Below are 17,399 nucleotides of genomic sequence, written 5' to 3'. Positions count from 1 at the left end.
TATGTCAAGTGTTTATTTTAATTTTGATGATTTTGGCTCACAGCTAATGAAAGTAGATAAATGGATACAAATTTAACTGTTTAAACACACAGCAAGCCACCAATCAGGGAAGAGCATGTGCTCTGTTTAAACTTGTTTTGATTGGTGATTTGTAGTATCTACTTATCACCAACATACAGTTCAGCATCAGTTCAACAGCAAGCAAAACATTTGAGAGGAGTAAATGATGGAAGTGATGGAAGTAAATGATCTGATTCTAACTTGCCACAACACCTGTGGCCCTAATTTCGTGATTTATTTTTTTAAGTTGTTGAATTTTAGAGTTGAAAATTCTAATCGATATAAATCAGTGTATGACTTATTATCATCATTCTATTAATAGATTGGTGTGCTAAGAATAACAGAGTATTTTCACTTAAAGTTGATTAGGCAAGAGTCTCCTGACAAAAATGACAATAGGACAATATAGCCATAATAAAGTACATTTGAAGGGAATATACTTTTGTACTTTTACTCAAGTTGAAATGGAGCAGTTTTATTATTAATGGAGTACTTTTTTTTTTACCTACTTTAACTTAACTACATGATTTTGTGTACTTCGTCCACCACTGAAGAAAACACTGTAAACAGGGTGAAAACCACAATTCCAGGAAGGTCAGGTGTGATTCAGCTGTGTACCGTGTGCAAGCCTGTTATGCACCCTGCGTACATTTTACGCTGATTGGCTGCTTGCCGCCTACGTAACCCGGAAGTCCACGGGAGCGAGCCAATCAACGCGCACTGACGTAAACAGTTTTGTATGACGCACCCAACTGTTGAAGGAGGACGGACATTTTCTAGCGCCTGAGAGCGAGACGAGGGCGCAGAGGAACACGCGAAAGAGCGCAACGTTACAAGTCACGAAGAGCAAAAATAAAAGGATGAATTTATATCAAAATATATAAATGAACTGTGTGCCAAATTTCGTACTTGTATACAATCAGAAAATCTGGTCGAACACCACTGTAGAGCTCGAGCCACGGTTCGGAAGATGTCGGCCGACGCCGCGAGGGAGGACGCCTGCCGAGAGTATCAGTCGTCTCTGGAAGACTTAACGTACAACAGCAAACCGCACATCAACATGCTGACCATCCTCGCTGAAGAGAATCTACAGTTCGCCGAGGATATCGTCGCTATAATTGAAGCACAAATTGCCAAGGTTTTTATGAAAATAGCTTTTTTTTTTGTTTTGTTTTATTTGGTTGCGTAGCAGCCATATTGTCCTCGTTGAGTAGGAGCCGTACGCGCATGTGCGGAGTCAGCGAAAGCGTGTTGAGGCCTTTAACAGCATCGCATTGTGTAACATGTATCTGTCGATTTAATGAGTCGAACCATCCAATATTGCAGAGTTTCTTTTAGATAATTACATTTCTGCGGAAATTACTTCCAAATTCGGGTTTTATTTTTAGGCTAACATCTCACTCACACTATAGCCATGTAGCTAGCGTGTAACTTAGCTAACTTGTGTTAGCTTTTAACGACTCAAATTATAACACCAAGATGCCTGATAATCAATTATAAAATCGCTTTTAGATTATTGAAACATAAATTCCATCTTTTTGTGTTAGTTGTAACTGATGTTCCGGTTACTTTAATGTTTCCTATTGGGCAAGCTAAAAGATGAACGCGGCGCCATTTTTGTTCAACCATACAGCTGTAACAAGTCTAACTTTAAAGTAGTTACACATTCTTTATTTAAAAATACATGTACATACAAAAATATAAACATTTTTATTAACAAATACCCATTAATTTAAGGTGGGGGAGCAGAAGGTAAAAAAATATAGATATTAGCAGAAATGGCGCTCTTCAGTTATATAGTGGGAAGGTTTGAAATGTCAAGTAAATTTTATTCAATTTATAAATATACATATAAAATCAAAATGCATTTTTTTATGGGTTAATAGGTTGAATTTGGTTTAATATACATGAAATATTACAAATTTGGTTTAATGTGTGTGTGCGCGTATGTATGTAGTCTGGCCTAATCAATCGTCTGTGGAAAAAAAATAGACGGAAAATAAATGTTAGATTCAATCGTTTCAATGACTTTTTCCTAATGTAAATATATATTTTATATACACACACACTCACCTCATGCTAGGAAAGTGATCCCTACCAAATACACAAAAAAACTAAATATTTATTGTTCACATTTAATTTATATATATTCAATCTATTACAATTTGCAATGCCACATGGTGTGTCTGCCCCTGCCACAATATTTGGGGATTTAATTTGCTGGCTTTCTTTTCCATTGTCTGCGAGAAAAGTGACTGACCCGTGTTAATGTTACACTCCAGTTTTGCGGCTCTCACTAGACCATGTGCTTAATTGGATCATTGCTTTGGGCAAGTATTAATCCAGGTAATGCTTTGCAGTGTAATCGTAGCAGTTACATTAGTAGTGATCGCTATAACACTGGATGGAGGTGAGCAGAGGTGTTGAGTAAAGAAATTCTTCTTGAGCTGTGACCAGATCAATAAAAGTTACACTTCTTGTAACCGCTACATGATCGCTGTTATGCCATAGTCCTGTGGTCGTACCTTTGGTGGTCCGTGAAGTCGAGCTCTTTTCTATTTTTGTATTTACTAACTAATGAAAGGTTCATAGCGTGTTTTTAGATTGCTGAGTAATTTTTCTCTTGATATATATATTTATATTTTTCATTGTTAATAAATGCTACACAAATGTGACAATAAACTATATGAAATATGCTTTTGTCTTTCTTTACCAGTGTAATTTTTTGTGAGAACTCCTGCTAATTTCTTTTGAGTTTGTGAGAAATGGTCTTTTACTCAGACATTGCATCAGATGTGTACAACGTCTTTGCATCTTTGCACACTTCATAATTTGAACAAATGTTGGTTATTCTTAAAACAAAGCTGTCATTCATGTGGCCCTGGGAAGATGGGCAAAAAAGTCAAAGCCTACATTTTAAAGGACAAACCCCAAACCTTTGGTTAAAAGTGCAGTGGACTTTTTTTCCCCCTGATATAAACCAACTTTTTAATCTTGCAGTTTCTGTTTCAAAAGGTGAATATGGGCATTTGCAAAAAAAAACCATTAAAATTAAATACGTCATCCCACCTTTTTTTTTTTAATATCTAAAAGACAATCTTTCTTTTTTCTTAAAAAAAAAAAAAAAAAAAAGCAACACCTGAGAAAAAAAGTTTTGCGTATGGTGACTTTAACAAATAACTAATAAAAATATGGATGTCATGCCTGTTTTCTGATCTGGAATACCTGCACTGAAGACTCATCATTGGAACTTTTTTCTTTTTATCTGGAGAACACTTTTTTTCCCTCCTGCTTTTTTTTTTTTTTTGTAAAACATGGTTGAGTTGCCATATCTCTGCAAGTCTGTTTTTCCAATACAAGATTTTTTTTTCTCACCCAAATGATGGAAGAAAGAAGAATATGGAGTTAATTTTTTTTTTTTTTTTTTTATGAAATTAATTTTGTGTTTTTTGGACAGTGCCAAATGACCAGTGACTTGATTTCCATTTTTTTCTCTTTTTCCACCCCCTACTCCCCCATTGACCTTCCTCCTTGTTTTACTTTATTTAAAAAAAAAAAAAAGACCAAAGAACACAAGCTATTATCACAATGTAACTGCAAATTTGTCATGTTGTGTACTAAACTTGTGAGTTTTCTATCGCTGTAGGCGCCCACTGCTGAGAAGCTTCCTGTTTTGTACTTAGTGGATTCCATAGTGAAGAATGTTGGAGGACAGTACCTTGAAGTGTTTGCTAAAAACCTAGTCACTTCCTTTATATGTGTGTTTGAAAAGGTACTTCATTTTCCACCTGTTTCTGCTTTTTCCATGTTGCCGACAATTAAACGTGTCTTGCTTCCATGGTATTCATATACAGATATTTGTATGTCGTTCTGTTATTTCCCTAACCCTAGACTGTACATAGTCATTTCGAACTGCTTTACAGGATGTTTAGTAAAAATGAGTCAGTGTTCCTGTTCTTGTACCTTGCTTTAGGTGGATGAAAACACTAGAAAATGTCTCTTCAAATTGCGTTCCACCTGGGACGAAATTTTCCCTTTGAAGAAACTGTATGCATTGGATGTCCGCGTGAACTCGCTAGATCCTGCTTGGCCCATTAAGCCTTTACCACCAAATGTGAACGCTAGCATTCATGTCAACCCTAAATTTTTAAAACCGGTAAGCATGTGGAAATGAGTAGCTCGTAACTCGGTGCACAAATTCTCTCTGTAGGTGAAAAACAAGTTGATAATACCTTTCTCTTTGTGTAGACTGAAGATGCAGCTCCTCCTCCTGCAGTCACTGAGAAGAACTTGGCAGAGGAGCAAATAATAAGGCAGCAGTTGCTTGCTAAGCAAAAACAGTTGTTAGAGCTTCAGCAGAAGAAGATAGAGCTTGAACTTGAACAAACAAAAGCTCAACTGGTAAGCCTGGTGTTGAACACTGGAATTTTCATATCGATGTAGCAAAAACGTTCCAGCCTGTTAGTGGGGAAAGTGTCACAATTTATGAATGGGAATTGAAGCGCAAACTGTTAAACTCCACACTGAAGTATTTTTGTTTCTCCTGAAGGCGGCCTCTTCAACCAACCCACCTCACAGTGTTCCAGCCCATTTTGATCCACCAGCTGTGAGTCAGCCAGCTCCTAAACTAAACAAGTCATGGCCTCCACCACAGCCAGACAAGCCATCAAACAGAGATCCTAGGTTAAACAGAGCTTCTGGCCCATCTGTAAATGCAAAGGAACCAGGGGCAGTCCGTAAGGAGGGTCAAGTCACCCCACCTGTTGTCAATGCACCCGAAAAGAGAGTACCTGTACCCCCCGAAAGGCCAAGTAAACTAATGAGAATTCCAAAAAAAGATACCTCTGCAACCGACGAAAAAGCAAAATCCAAGTCGGCATCGCCATTAAGCAAAGGAGGCTTTCATAAAGGCAGAGATTCAGAGCCTGAGCACCCAAAGACAATTGATACTAATAAAAAGGACCCACGGTTGCGAAAGCCCGTGCATGCGACGGTCGCCCTGAAAGAGGAAGAGGTTAAAGAAAAGAAAAGAAGTGCAGAGAGGAAAGAACGGGAAGACTTGGGCAAGGCCAGTGATCTGCAGAGATCCAGGGGCAAGCTAGTAAATGGGTCTGTGAATAAGCACGACCGATTCGATACTTTTCAAAAACAAGATGTAAAAGTCAGCAAAACGGCCGTCAGAAAACGCTCTAGGTCTCGTTCTCCGCCTCAACACTCTCCTAAACGAAAAGACAGGCGATCGCCGAAGAGGAGAACGAGGAGCATTACGCCGCCTCCAAAATCAGGAAAGGCTAGGCAATTAAGCAAACATAATGAAGACGACACCCAACAAACAAATGTCAGGGAGGATCGGAATGCACCAAAGAAGTCTGAACCGAGGCGGTTAAAAAGACCACTGGAAGAAAGAACTCTTGAGCACAGAGATGTCCAGCCACAGAGGGCGTCATCCGTGGAGCATAAGAGTGCAAAAGACACCAAGCGATGGAGAAGTGGATGGGAAGAAAATAAACTGTTAGTAGCTTCATATGTGGCCCTGTGCTCTTCTTTTATAGCATGAGATTAAATGTAATATGAATGTGTAACCTGTTTTAAAGTAGGGTTTAAGTTTGTCCTTTTTATTTATAGTGTTAAACAACCCGAATCTGAACTCTCGCATGGCAAAGTCAGCCTGCAAAGGCATAAATCGTGGAACAGCTATCAGCGACCTCCGGTGCCACGGACACCGAAACAGCACCGGCTGAGTGTCGACGCCAACCTGCAAATTCCAGACGTGCTTAATTCAGCATGCAAGAGAGATCTTTTACGAAAGGTACAACAAGATTTTTGTATTTTTTTTCATATTTATTCTTTGCAAGTTGTAAAACTTTATTTAAATGAGGCTATTACCCAGTCAACCTGGTCATATTTTTTTCTTTTTTTTGGTCATACTGTATCGTTCGTTAGCTTTGTTTCACCCAAGATATAAAGTGTTCCTTTCTGCTGACTCACTAAAAGTGCTCTGCACTATTTTTCTCATCATTGTCTTTCATGCCAGTAAATCTCTAGTAAGTCTCTAGAGCTGTCTCCAGGTGCACACATACTCCCATTTGTAGTAATCTCGTGATCACGTTTCAATCATTGTGCAACTTGGTAATACAAATTATGCCTTCATTCTGAGTTATTTAGCAGCAAATCTTGCGTGTCATGCTGTCTTCTAGGCTAGCATGCGATTGGCTAAAGGAGAGCTGACCCAGGAAGAATTCCTTAACGTGGCCCATCAAATCAAGCAAATATTTCAGTATCAAGAAGAAAGACAGCGTTCTGATTCTTGGGAGGAACCTGAGGAACCATGTACCAGAAAGAAACCCCAAGGCCATATGTCTGATGCTGAACTCTCTTACTTCGAGCACAAATCGAAGCTGAAAAGAACACAGCTGCAACGCCCAGGTACTAAATCTGGTACTTATTTCCTGTAGGTTATTTTTTGATTCCAGCATGCAGTTTAAGCCCTAAAGCTTTAGATGTGATTTGGACAATCAAAAGGTCTGCTTATCTGGAGAGGACATGATTAGTTAGGGTTAGGATTGAGTGCTGTAGGAAAAAAGATGAATGATTACTGTACATGTGGACATTAACGTTTACCTTTTGGGTTATTCTTTTTCTTCTTTTTTTTATTTTATATAGCCCTTACACTTCACCAGATCTCACCATTAAGAGAGAATGTGCAACATCACAGGTCTCAACAAGAGCATGATGATCCATTCATCGTAGATGCAATCAAAAAGGGCAGTGAGACCTTTAAACCATTCTTAGGGCCTGACGACCCCCGCAGAAACAACAGGCCACCATCTCGAACTGGACCCACTTTCAGAAATACCCCAAGTCCAGTCAGCGATGGAAATGCTGGTAAATCAAGTCTGCCATTTGAAGGATCAACACAGTCCATGGATATAGATCAACTTGAGGATGGAGATATTAGTCCCAGGTTTGAAAGCCCCAACAGTGTTCACTCTGATACGGGTCCAGACAATGATGCGCCACTAAGCTTAGATTCTTCAAGGCTTGAAATGCTGCTTGGACCAGGGAGAAGTGGCAGAACCCTTAATGAATCCCCTGGCCAAACACCCCCTCACGCTACTGAAGGGTCTAACGCGCAGGTAAATGTGCCAAGGCATGAAGGCGCAAATGTCCCGCCACGATTCGAGGGCGACATGAGTTCCCATTCTCAGTTTGAAGCAACACATGGTCCCATGGGACAGCCACGATCAGACGGTCCTTCCAGACCTCACCCTTCCGGAAGATACGAGGGAAATGCCGGTGTGGGAAGATACGACGGTCCTGGTTCTCATGGTCCACCTAGATTTGAGGGGCATAGTCGATATGATGGTCCTAGCCCACACAGGTTTGAAAGACCCCCACTGCTAAAAGGGCCTGGAAGGTATGATAATCAGTCAATGCCACATGGGCCAATGAGGTATACAGAGCCTCATGGCAGATTTGAAGGGCCGGGATCAGGCCGTTTTGATGGTCCAATTGGAAATCAAGTTCCTGCAAGATTTGAGGGCCCAGGACCCATGCGGTACAACAGTCCAATGCAGCCAAATAGATTTGACGGACCCGCAAGGTTTGATAATCCCCATATTTCTCAAGGAGGATTTGAAGGCCCAAAAAGATATCCTTCTGGGATGGTAAATTTTGATGTACCAAGAAGAGTTGAAGGGCCAGGAAGTCAGCCAGGCATGATGCGCTTTGACAATCCAGCACAAGCAGCACCGATAAGATTTGATGGACAGCTGTCTGTTATGCCAAGATTTGACTCTCCACAACAGGGTCCGCCACGATACCGTGGACCTCCAAATATGCAAAATTCCTTCAGACCACAGGGTCAGATGATGATTGATCAGCCTCAGAATCAGGGTCCAATATTAAATCCTGGTGTCCCACCTCACAGTTTCAACATAGGCACCCCTAACACCTTTGAGGGTCAACCACTGCCATTTCACATGCAACAGAATGTCTCGCAGGGGTCTAACTTTAATGTGCCAGAAGCCACACCTTCAGGATTTCAGAATTCCTACAGGCCTATTGGCCAATTTCCTGGTGCAGCCCCAGCAAACCACCCTCAGCCTGTGAGTACCAGAAATTACAGGAGTTTAATTGGTTGAAACTTGAATGATGAATGATGAATATCTGATTGCTTTTAACTTCTATTTTTGAAGATGCCTATTATGACTGCTCCAGTTCAAAACTTTGGACCAGCTAACCCAGCTCCTTTCAATCTACCAGGTAAGATTCTAGAGCATTTTTTGTGTTTAGTCTTCAAGTTGGTGATCGTTTGGGAAAAATTCCCTGAGACGTATGTATTTCCATGTTAGGTTCACAGTTTGTACAACCCGAGAGTCATTTAGGCCAAATGGACGTTAATGACCTGATGTCTAAACTGATTGATTTTGGAATAATCAAGCCGACATCAGCAGACTCGAACAGTGGTAAGAACATTTTCTTTCCCCCCTTTCCTAAAAACTTATTACATCGGCCCACCCATATAAATATAACATGTTATATTCTAAACAGTTTACTTAATGGCAAAGCAGCTATGAAACTATCCAATCAAGACCTGCCTTGACTATAAACAATCTAATGTGAATGTTTACTAGATAAGATGACTTAAGGACTCATTTTTAGAACGATTATCTGGCATCCATCAGTTTATTTTTTGCTTGTAAACATATAAGGAATATGTTCTATGCTTGTTTCAGAATCAACCTCTGCAACTCAATCTCAGAGTTTACCGGAAGAAGAGGAACCCGAGGAGGAGGAGCAGGATGAAGACGACGATTTGCCTGATTTGACCGGCTTTGTTGTAGATGACATGAAACAGTAAGTTTCTGGTGAATTTATTTTTTTGTTAGGGTTAACAGTTAATCTTAGTTTTAACTTTTTTTTTTTTTTTTTTTTTTTTGTCATACAGAAGACATGAAAGTGTCATCATCAAACTGTACACTGGAATCCAGTGCTACTCCTGTGGGATGCGCTTTACTGCGTCTCAGACTGATATTTACGCTGATCACTTGGATTGGCACTACAGACAAAACCGCTCGGAGAAGGACATCAGTAGGAAAGTCACCCACAGACGCTGGTACTACAGTCTCACGGTAAGCCAAAAAAAAGGTTTGCCGTAAGGGCCTTCTTATCTTCAATGTGCTTTTTCAACACTGTCACTGGTTTTGTTCCAAAGGACACATGTCTTTATGACCTGACCTTAATGACGAGTTAATGATTTAAAGCACATTGCTCTGTTTTTAGGACTGGATCGAATTTGAAGAAATTGCTGATCTCGAGGAGCGGGCAAAGAGCCAGTTCTTTGAAAAAGTGCATGAGGAGGTTGTACAGAAAAACCAAGAAGCAGCCAAAGAGAAAGAGTTCCAGAGTGTGAAAGCCGCTGCCGACGTTGTTCATGAGGTAAGCATGCATGTGTTCTTTGTCTTTCTAGGGGGGAAAATGCACCAGATGTTTAAAAGGTTTTGCTCAAGGATGCATCATTTCCTTTTTATTTTTTTTTTTTTTAATTAATATTAATTTATTTAATGCTGAACTTAAACATGAAAATTAGAAAGTCTTTTCTAATTCATGGTTAGAAAAATCCGTAGGCTGGAAAACACAGCAATCGAATCCCATGTCAGTGTTTTAGGGCAACTGGTGTAACATCTATTTAAACGACTATGGTTAATAATGATACAGTTAAAGTACAGTCAGTACGAGTAAAGTTTTATACTTGCTTGCGAGGAATTGATATATAATACGTGTAAGGTATTACATCACATTATGCATTGAAAATTGTATTCTAAAAAATTATATAACTATTAATTAAATGTATTTAGGAATTAATCGATATATTCCTATTAAAAATTGTTTTTGAAAAGACAATTTTATATATCTTGCAAAATGTAAAGATTTTGCAACTAAGTTTACAGCTGCATCAGGAGTTTTGCAACCGTTAACTAATTAGTTAAACTAATAATTATTCTTTCGTGATTCATCATATTGCCCAGACTCGGCGGTAACTGAAGGAATCCTTCAAATAATGAAAGTAAGAATGTGTTTCGCTTCTGTGTCTGCCCTCAGTTTTGTGAGATTTGCCAAGAGCAGTTTGAGATGTACTGGGAGGAAGACGAGGAGGAATGGCACCTGAAGAACGCCATCAGAGTTGATGGAAAGGTAATTTGAAGCACATGTTTTATCAGATTCTGACCAGTGAATACTGCTGACAGCAAACTCATGATTTATTTTTCTCTTTCAGACATATCACCCCTTGTGTTATGAAGACCACACAAAAGTAAGTGTTGGAGCTCAGGATTTGGTATGGCAAGATTTATGATTTATTTATATTTTTTTTTATACCAAAGCGTGACTTTTGAAAAATAAAACTCAAAACTTTAAATAAAACGCCTTTAGACTTGAGATATTGTTAGTTATGATCGATTATTGGTATTGTTGAGATTCTCAATTCCAAACCTCTGTTTTGTAACATTATCAGGCTTGTGTACAGGCCAGTTGAAATATCTGTCCAGCTCTAGTAAGAGTGTACAATATGACTGGGCTAGATATCATAAAACCTGAAGATACAATGATGGCGGTTTGAAAATGCTTTCATAAAACTGCACTTATGCCTATAAAGAGTGAAAAAAAAAAAATCACACCAGAACCAGGTAAAAAAAAAAAAAAAAAGGTGCAGGTTTTTAGAGCGATAGGGATTCGAAGTAAACTTGCTTTTGTACAGAGAACAAGGTTGTTCAAGGTTGAGTAAGAATTCAAGTACTTATGTAAATGTTTTTTAGAAACGATGAGAGAGAGATTTGCATTATTTTACTCCAGTGCAAAACTAAAGCAAAATACACCAGGCATGTCTTAGCTACTTGCAGCTAAATGGAAACTAGTGTTTTATCACCCTTACACCGACCAGGCATGACACAACATTATCTCATCAAGGCACCTGTTTGTGTGTGGGATATATTAGGCAGCAAGTAAACATTTTGTCCTCAAAGTTAGAAGCAGGAAAATGGGTATATTTAATAGAGTTTGATGGGGACGAAATTATGATGACTAGACGACTGGGTCAAAACATCTCCAAGACTGCAGCCTTCGTGGGCTGTTTTCAGTCTGCAGTGCTCAGTATCTATCAAAAGTGGTTGACGGATGGAACAGAGGTGAACCGGCAACAGGGTCGTGGGCGACCAAGGCTCATTGATGACGAGCTCCTGTAGCTCAAATTGCTGAAGAAGTTAATGCTAATGACGCTAGAGTTGTCAGGACTGTACACAATATTAGGTGGTCATAATGTTAAGTCTGATCGGTATAAATGTCCCCAATGTCTGTGATTATGAATATGAATGAAGAGCTGCTTGTGTTGTGTCCTGAATTCAAGCCACTTAAACACTTCCTTCTCCTTTTCTTTTACATTAAGACTTCCTTTGTGGATGCCACACCGTCCCCTAATAAGATGCTGACAGAAAACCCTTTAAATGCTTTCTTAAAGCAAGAGAGAGACGGTGAGGCGTCATGCTCCAGTATTAAAGAAGAGCCGACGGAGGGGGACGCCGAGGCTGTAACGGTAAAACAGGAGGTTCAGGATGAGTCAGAAGGAGGGTCACAAACGATTAGTGCAATTCCGTTTTAAAACGCACACTGCTGCTTTAAGACCTTCACTCATGGTTACTTGAGTTTCTGTAGAATTATTTTTTTATACAGAACGGCTCTGAGGCAGGGTCCTCAGCTATGCATACATTTGAATACATTTTTGTATTTGTATTTGCCTGCAATTTTCAGGTGTTTCTTTTTGCTGTGTGAATGCCAAGTGAAATGTACAATAAAATGATGTATGTTGGGGGTATGTCAATGTGTGTATAATTTAATTTATAAATAAAGAAATATTTTTGGTATCCTTTTGTGTAATATTGATAATCTAAAACTTCAGGGTTAAATCTTGGGTTTAAAATTGAAATCTTTCTTTTCCCTTCAGACTAGGTATTTGTACAGATATTTTGAGAAACCAACAATACCTGATTAGATTTACACGCAAATGCGCTGATGGTTCTATAATGCCCCGTTTCAGTCATTCAGAAATGCAGAGGGTTTCATTGAGGATAAAGATGGATCTAGTTTTCTCCTCCTCCTCCTCCTTAACCTAAATGTGTAAATAAATACGTGTCAAGCCAGTTGAGTTTACTGATTTTTTTTTCGTTTTTTTTTTTTTTTTTTCGTTTTAATGAAATGTTTAGTTTAATAAGAAAAAAAAAGAATTTTTTGCAAAAGTATAAAAAAAAAAAAAAAAAGTTTGCTTGACGTACTGATTTATTCAATAAAGTGAATCATTATAAAAAAAAGTGTCTGTGTGTGCAAAGTGTTTACTTGTGTGCATTTTGAAGTGCTTATCCTAAATAAAAATCTAGTGGTAATGATTTATGTCTCCTGGGTGCTTTTTTTTTTTTGTTCGTGGTTTTTTCTTTATTCTCCTTCACCCAATTGTAACTTTGGTACTCTTTGTGGGAACAGTGCCAGCTTTGAGGTGTCGTTCCAAACATGCTTTCAGTTGTTTCCTTTAATGGAAACAGACACTTAATAGATAATTTGTTTTCTGATGTCTATGAGCTCCAAACACTTTTTTTCCATTTATTTAAAAGCGAATTATTCCATATTAAATACACCGCTTTATAGAGTAGGTTTTTAGTGGTGATGCAAATGTCAGTTCCACATGATACAATACAATTTTGCATAATTTGACTACTGAATCAGTTCTATGATTTTAAAAGTCTCTTCCCGATATGTAAAACTAATTGTGTTGATACCATAGAGGACATCTATGTTAAGGATCAGTGCTACAGGCCCAGCTTAAAAAAATCATTCTCTTTCTACACCTGGTGATTCTTTTTACAGCAATTATCAATTTGTAATCAAGTGTCACTATTCCCTCAATTCCTTTGATTCATCTTGAATGTTCTGATCATAAATATCTTAAATTCAAGAAGGACATTATCTGTAAAATTCCATGTTTAATGCCACTTAATTTGTGGACTATTAAAATAATTTATTTAAAGAATTGCTTCACAAAAAACTTCAAACCAGTGAGCTTTAATGACCAAAGCAGAAAATATAAACAATCTGAATGTTCACAAACACTGTTCAGCTATTTTAGTAGTTATTTTAGTGGTTATTAACAGTGGTGTTGATGGTACAATATGAGAGAAATCAATACGAGGATATGTTCATTCTAAAAAAAAATAATAAAATTGCTTGCAATAATACTCCTTTTACATACATGACAATAAAGCTAAAAGTGTTATTAAAATAGATGTTTCTTTTACTTCCAAAACCGATAGACACTGAGGGCAACTGCCAAACAGGAGAAGATGCACACTGTGGAAACATATCAAGACGTATTGGTATTTTATAGTAGATGCATGATAGTGACAAATGTATTGGGACAACTGACATTTCCAGCTACATGTGTTTCTTCTACAAACTGTTACCACAAAGTTACGAATAACTGTATAATGAGAATGCAGGAGGAGTAAAATTTTCCACTTGACCTAGGAGACCCAAACCTGCTCTAGTATGACGCCCCTGTGCACAAAGCCAGCTCCAGGTTATACCAATATCTGGTATACAAGAGATGGAATGGAAGATCTTGAGTGGCCTGAACTCTGACCTCAACCCTACTGAACACCTTTGGGATGAATTGGCTGCACATTAGGTCTCCTCAACCTACATTAGACCTGACTTTACTAACACCCTTGTGGCTGAATGACCACAAATCTCCACGAGCACACTCCAAAATCCAGTGGAACATCTTCAGAGAGGAGTGAAGGTTATTGCAATAAATCTAAATGTCTAAATGTGGAATTGGATTTTCAAATCTTATTGTCAGGTGTCCAAACACAAACTTTTAGTGAATATAATCAGAAAATAAGCTAAATGTGTGATCTCTGCGTACCTGCGAGATATCGGATTGTCTGAAGCTTTAGTGATTCCAGCAGTGTTTTCAGTGAAGCCACTTCGATGTCTAGTTTCTTGGTGGTTTCGATTGCGCTAGTTTCAATTTCAGCATTCTAAACATACCAAAAAGTATGCGATTGTATTACTTACACTATATTTTTTACGCTTTACATTATTCCTCATTTTTTTTCTATCATAACCTACCTTCTTGTGAAACTCAGAGTTGACCTCCATAAGTTTTTTCTCTTGCTCTGTGAACTGATAAATTAAACAGAAAAACAGATTCACATTACTTCAACACAAACCTCTATTTATGCATTTATAATTTGACAACCGGGATGTTTACGTACCATGTCGGTTACTCGACTTCGCTCCAGATTAAAATCCAACTTTGTGTCCGCTCTGATTTTTTGACTTTCCTCCTTCGATCAAAAGACATGACATTAAGGATCAATATAACATTAATAACCGACTGAAAACGTCATTTCTATTCAGGCTGGGAAGCTGCTACTCACCAGCAGTCTGTTTTTGATCTGTTCAAGTTCAATCTTCATTTTCTAAACAGTGGAAAATATTGAAAGGGATTGAACTTCACATAAAAATGAATTAAAAATTCGAAAACAAATGAATTTTCAAGTTTCGGAAAAAACAACGAAACAACCAAGACATGCTTTCAAGACAAGTTTTGGACTGTAGTTTCCAGGCTCTATAAGTCAATAGCTAACAGTTGATGAAACTGCATACCTACACTCTCCATGATTTATGAAGTCAATGTAAACTGGGTGGTATGAGTGAACAACTAGAATTTGATCCACATACCAAATATGTATGTGGCCATCTGGGAAATCCTGTCTACTTGTTCATTTCTGCAACTAAATTTCACCAAACAGCCTTATACAGCAGCCTGTAACTTACTCCAACACCTACATTTCACAAAAACTGTTTATTCCAGCCTCTGCTATTGTTCCTCGAGAAGTCATGTTATAAACATTAACATGTAATAAACAGGTTAATATCTTCATAAAGATGTCTTGAACCTTGTTATCCTCACACAGGGAATGTCATTATTTGAACAAGTTGAACAAGAGCTACAGTACAAAACCATAAAATACACACATAAGCCTAATTATAATTTAGCGTACAATGTGTCGAGTTATTCCAAGCTGTTACATGTTAAATGTTTTAACTCTATGATCAAACATCTGTTTACCATTTTTGAAAATACAATCTAAAACTCTAAAAACTCTCTGGTTAATAATGTAATATATGTAATATATATATGGCCACTGTAATTCTTTTGGTTATAAAAGACTCGCAAGGAACATACTGCGTTTTCCGATCTCAAGTTGGCAAATTCGCTTTTCTCCAGAATGACCATGTCCTTCCGAATGGAATCCAGATGTGCCATGATTTGCTGGAGTGCAATTTCCTGCAACAGAAATGTCAGTGAAGAAAAGCAGCAGTGTACCCAAGCGTATGCTTACAGTGTGTTCTTGTTTGTCTCTTTACCTGATGAGCTCCTGTTACCATGTCCCTGTACACGATGTCCATGTTGGCTGTCGTGAGAGTGACCAGGGCACTGACGATCAACTCCGCCTGCTTCTTTTCAAACCCTGCACATAATGAAGCTTGTAGTGTGGATAAACAAACTGGAATATGTGTTGTTTTATTTCTCCAATTAAAAATAAGGAAAATAGATCTTTAGAACACTTAAAATATACAAAAAGAAAACGAGTGAAACATGACAGACAGAATGTGGAAGTCCCGAGCTTAATGCTATTACACACACACACACACACAAACATAAAGGATGGATGATGGATTAGTAATAAGCACATTTGCTCTACACCCCTCAGGTTGGGAGTTTAAATTACAGACCCTGTGTCTGTGTTATTTAAATATGCTTTCTGTATTTTGCGGGTTTCCTCCAAACACTCCAGTCGAAACATAACGTGTTTTATTCTGAATGGTATTTAAAAATTCTCTGTAGTGTGTGTGCCCTGCAATGAGTTGGCACCCTGTCCCCCACCTTATGCACGAGTTTCCTTGGTATATGTGATTGATGGATGGATGAATGGATGGATGGATGGATGGATGGATGGATGGATGGATGGAAAACCCACCACAAAAATGTACAGGGCATGTCAATAGCTAGACTCTCAGAAATACTGCAAAAGCTATTTTATAGGAATATTTGAGTTTGGAATTGGGTTATAGGAATATTTGGGTTCTGTGGGTTTGTCTCAAAGATTTCCTACAGCACCCTACTTTGTCAGTGTGGGCTTATTCTGGGTTTTTAGGTGCAACCATTTCATCAAGGTAGGTCGCTGAAGTTGCCGGCAGGCTTTCCTATTGCTAACTGTTAGCAGTGGGTGACACCAGGATTTTATTTTTGACAACAAATCACCTGAGCATCGCTTTACCCCAAGTAGTCGCTTCATATTTACATAAAGTTAAACAGTTTCTCAACTTTGGTGTGTCGTTAAACACATGAACACATCTCGGTGACAAAGGTCTCTGTTGTTCATGTTGTAGAAAAGATCATTAGTTGTCATTGAAAATTAACGATCTCTGAACGCTTTGTATCTCCCTGTGTTCCCAGTTTAGACTTTGGATTCACCAGATCTCTAACCAGACAAAAGTGGCTACTGAAGATGAATGAATGAATGAATGAATGAATGAATGAATGAATGAATGATTTTATTCAGCATATGACATAAAACGTAAAAAGAGAGACATCATGTTTAGTTCAAATGTATGCATAAATCCAGACTTAATAATGTGTTCACACCCTTTGTAGCCCCACTGTACCGTTAAATTCCAGATCTTTAACAAGAGCATGACTGTCGAAGGTCAGTTTTCTTTGCTCCAGTGGTGTCAGCTCCACTTTCCGGACATCATAGGTCCTTCTGCTGCCGGTCACGTGGAACCCTGGATCCAAATACAACTTATATTTATACAACAAACCTGCAGTATCTGCAGTTACTCTAAAAAAAAATAATAATAAAGTCCAACAATATAAACACTGTACCTCTCGAGGAAAGGCAGGAGAATGTCGGTATGACCCCCTGCTGAGATCGGACATGCTGTCTGATCTGAACTGAACAAGATCTGCGTAAAAGCGATCCCAAATACATGATCCAAATCTATGATCTGCTCTTTGATCAACCCTTAAATATTACAATGAATTACAGCAGTTCATTTCGGTTTCATTCTACATGACCCCCATGCTTCCTGCAGTCTAGGAACAGGGTCTCTAATAGGGCTGATCGTTCAGAAGATCCACAGCAAAACCTCCAGCGAGTGACAGCACCTTAAATCAGAATAGGAGGACTTTCTTGAAGCAGACAATCCCTAACTTTTACAGC

At 38.5% G+C, this 17,399-nt stretch overlaps 2 protein-coding genes across 2 annotated transcripts; one reads left to right on the top strand and one right to left on the bottom strand.

Moving 5' to 3' along the window:
• Positions 1-796: 796 nt before the first annotated feature.
• On the top strand, positions 797-12,497 carry pcf11 (PCF11 cleavage and polyadenylation factor subunit). The gene is made up of 16 exons (XM_083564824.1): positions 797-1,198; positions 3,707-3,832; positions 4,034-4,216; positions 4,309-4,461; positions 4,610-5,571; positions 5,686-5,869; positions 6,258-6,486; positions 6,724-8,168; positions 8,259-8,325; positions 8,415-8,528; positions 8,799-8,919; positions 9,011-9,194; positions 9,346-9,501; positions 10,165-10,257; positions 10,340-10,375; positions 11,504-12,497. Exons 1-16 carry the CDS (start codon positions 1,031-1,033, stop codon positions 11,714-11,716), a joined length of 4,434 nt encoding a protein of 1,477 aa, XP_083420950.1. The 5' UTR covers positions 797-1,030; the 3' UTR covers positions 11,717-12,497.
• ccdc90b (coiled-coil domain containing 90B) lies at positions 12,043-17,203 on the bottom strand. Its single transcript, XM_083564943.1, has 9 exons — positions 17,063-17,203; positions 16,843-16,962; positions 15,541-15,644; positions 15,359-15,460; positions 14,547-14,588; positions 14,382-14,453; positions 14,236-14,289; positions 14,030-14,144; positions 12,043-13,452 (listed from the first exon to the last, which is right to left on the bottom strand). Exons 1-9 carry the CDS (start codon positions 17,166-17,168, stop codon positions 13,397-13,399), a joined length of 771 nt encoding a protein of 256 aa, XP_083421069.1. The 5' UTR covers positions 17,169-17,203; the 3' UTR covers positions 12,043-13,396.
• Positions 17,204-17,399: the final 196 nt, after the last annotated feature.

Source organism: Silurus aristotelis (assembly GCF_946808225.1).
Source record: "Silurus aristotelis genome assembly, chromosome: 16".
NCBI lineage: Eukaryota > Metazoa > Chordata > Actinopteri > Siluriformes > Siluridae > Silurus > Silurus aristotelis.
This window is presented reverse-complemented; position numbering and strand designations above follow the sequence as displayed.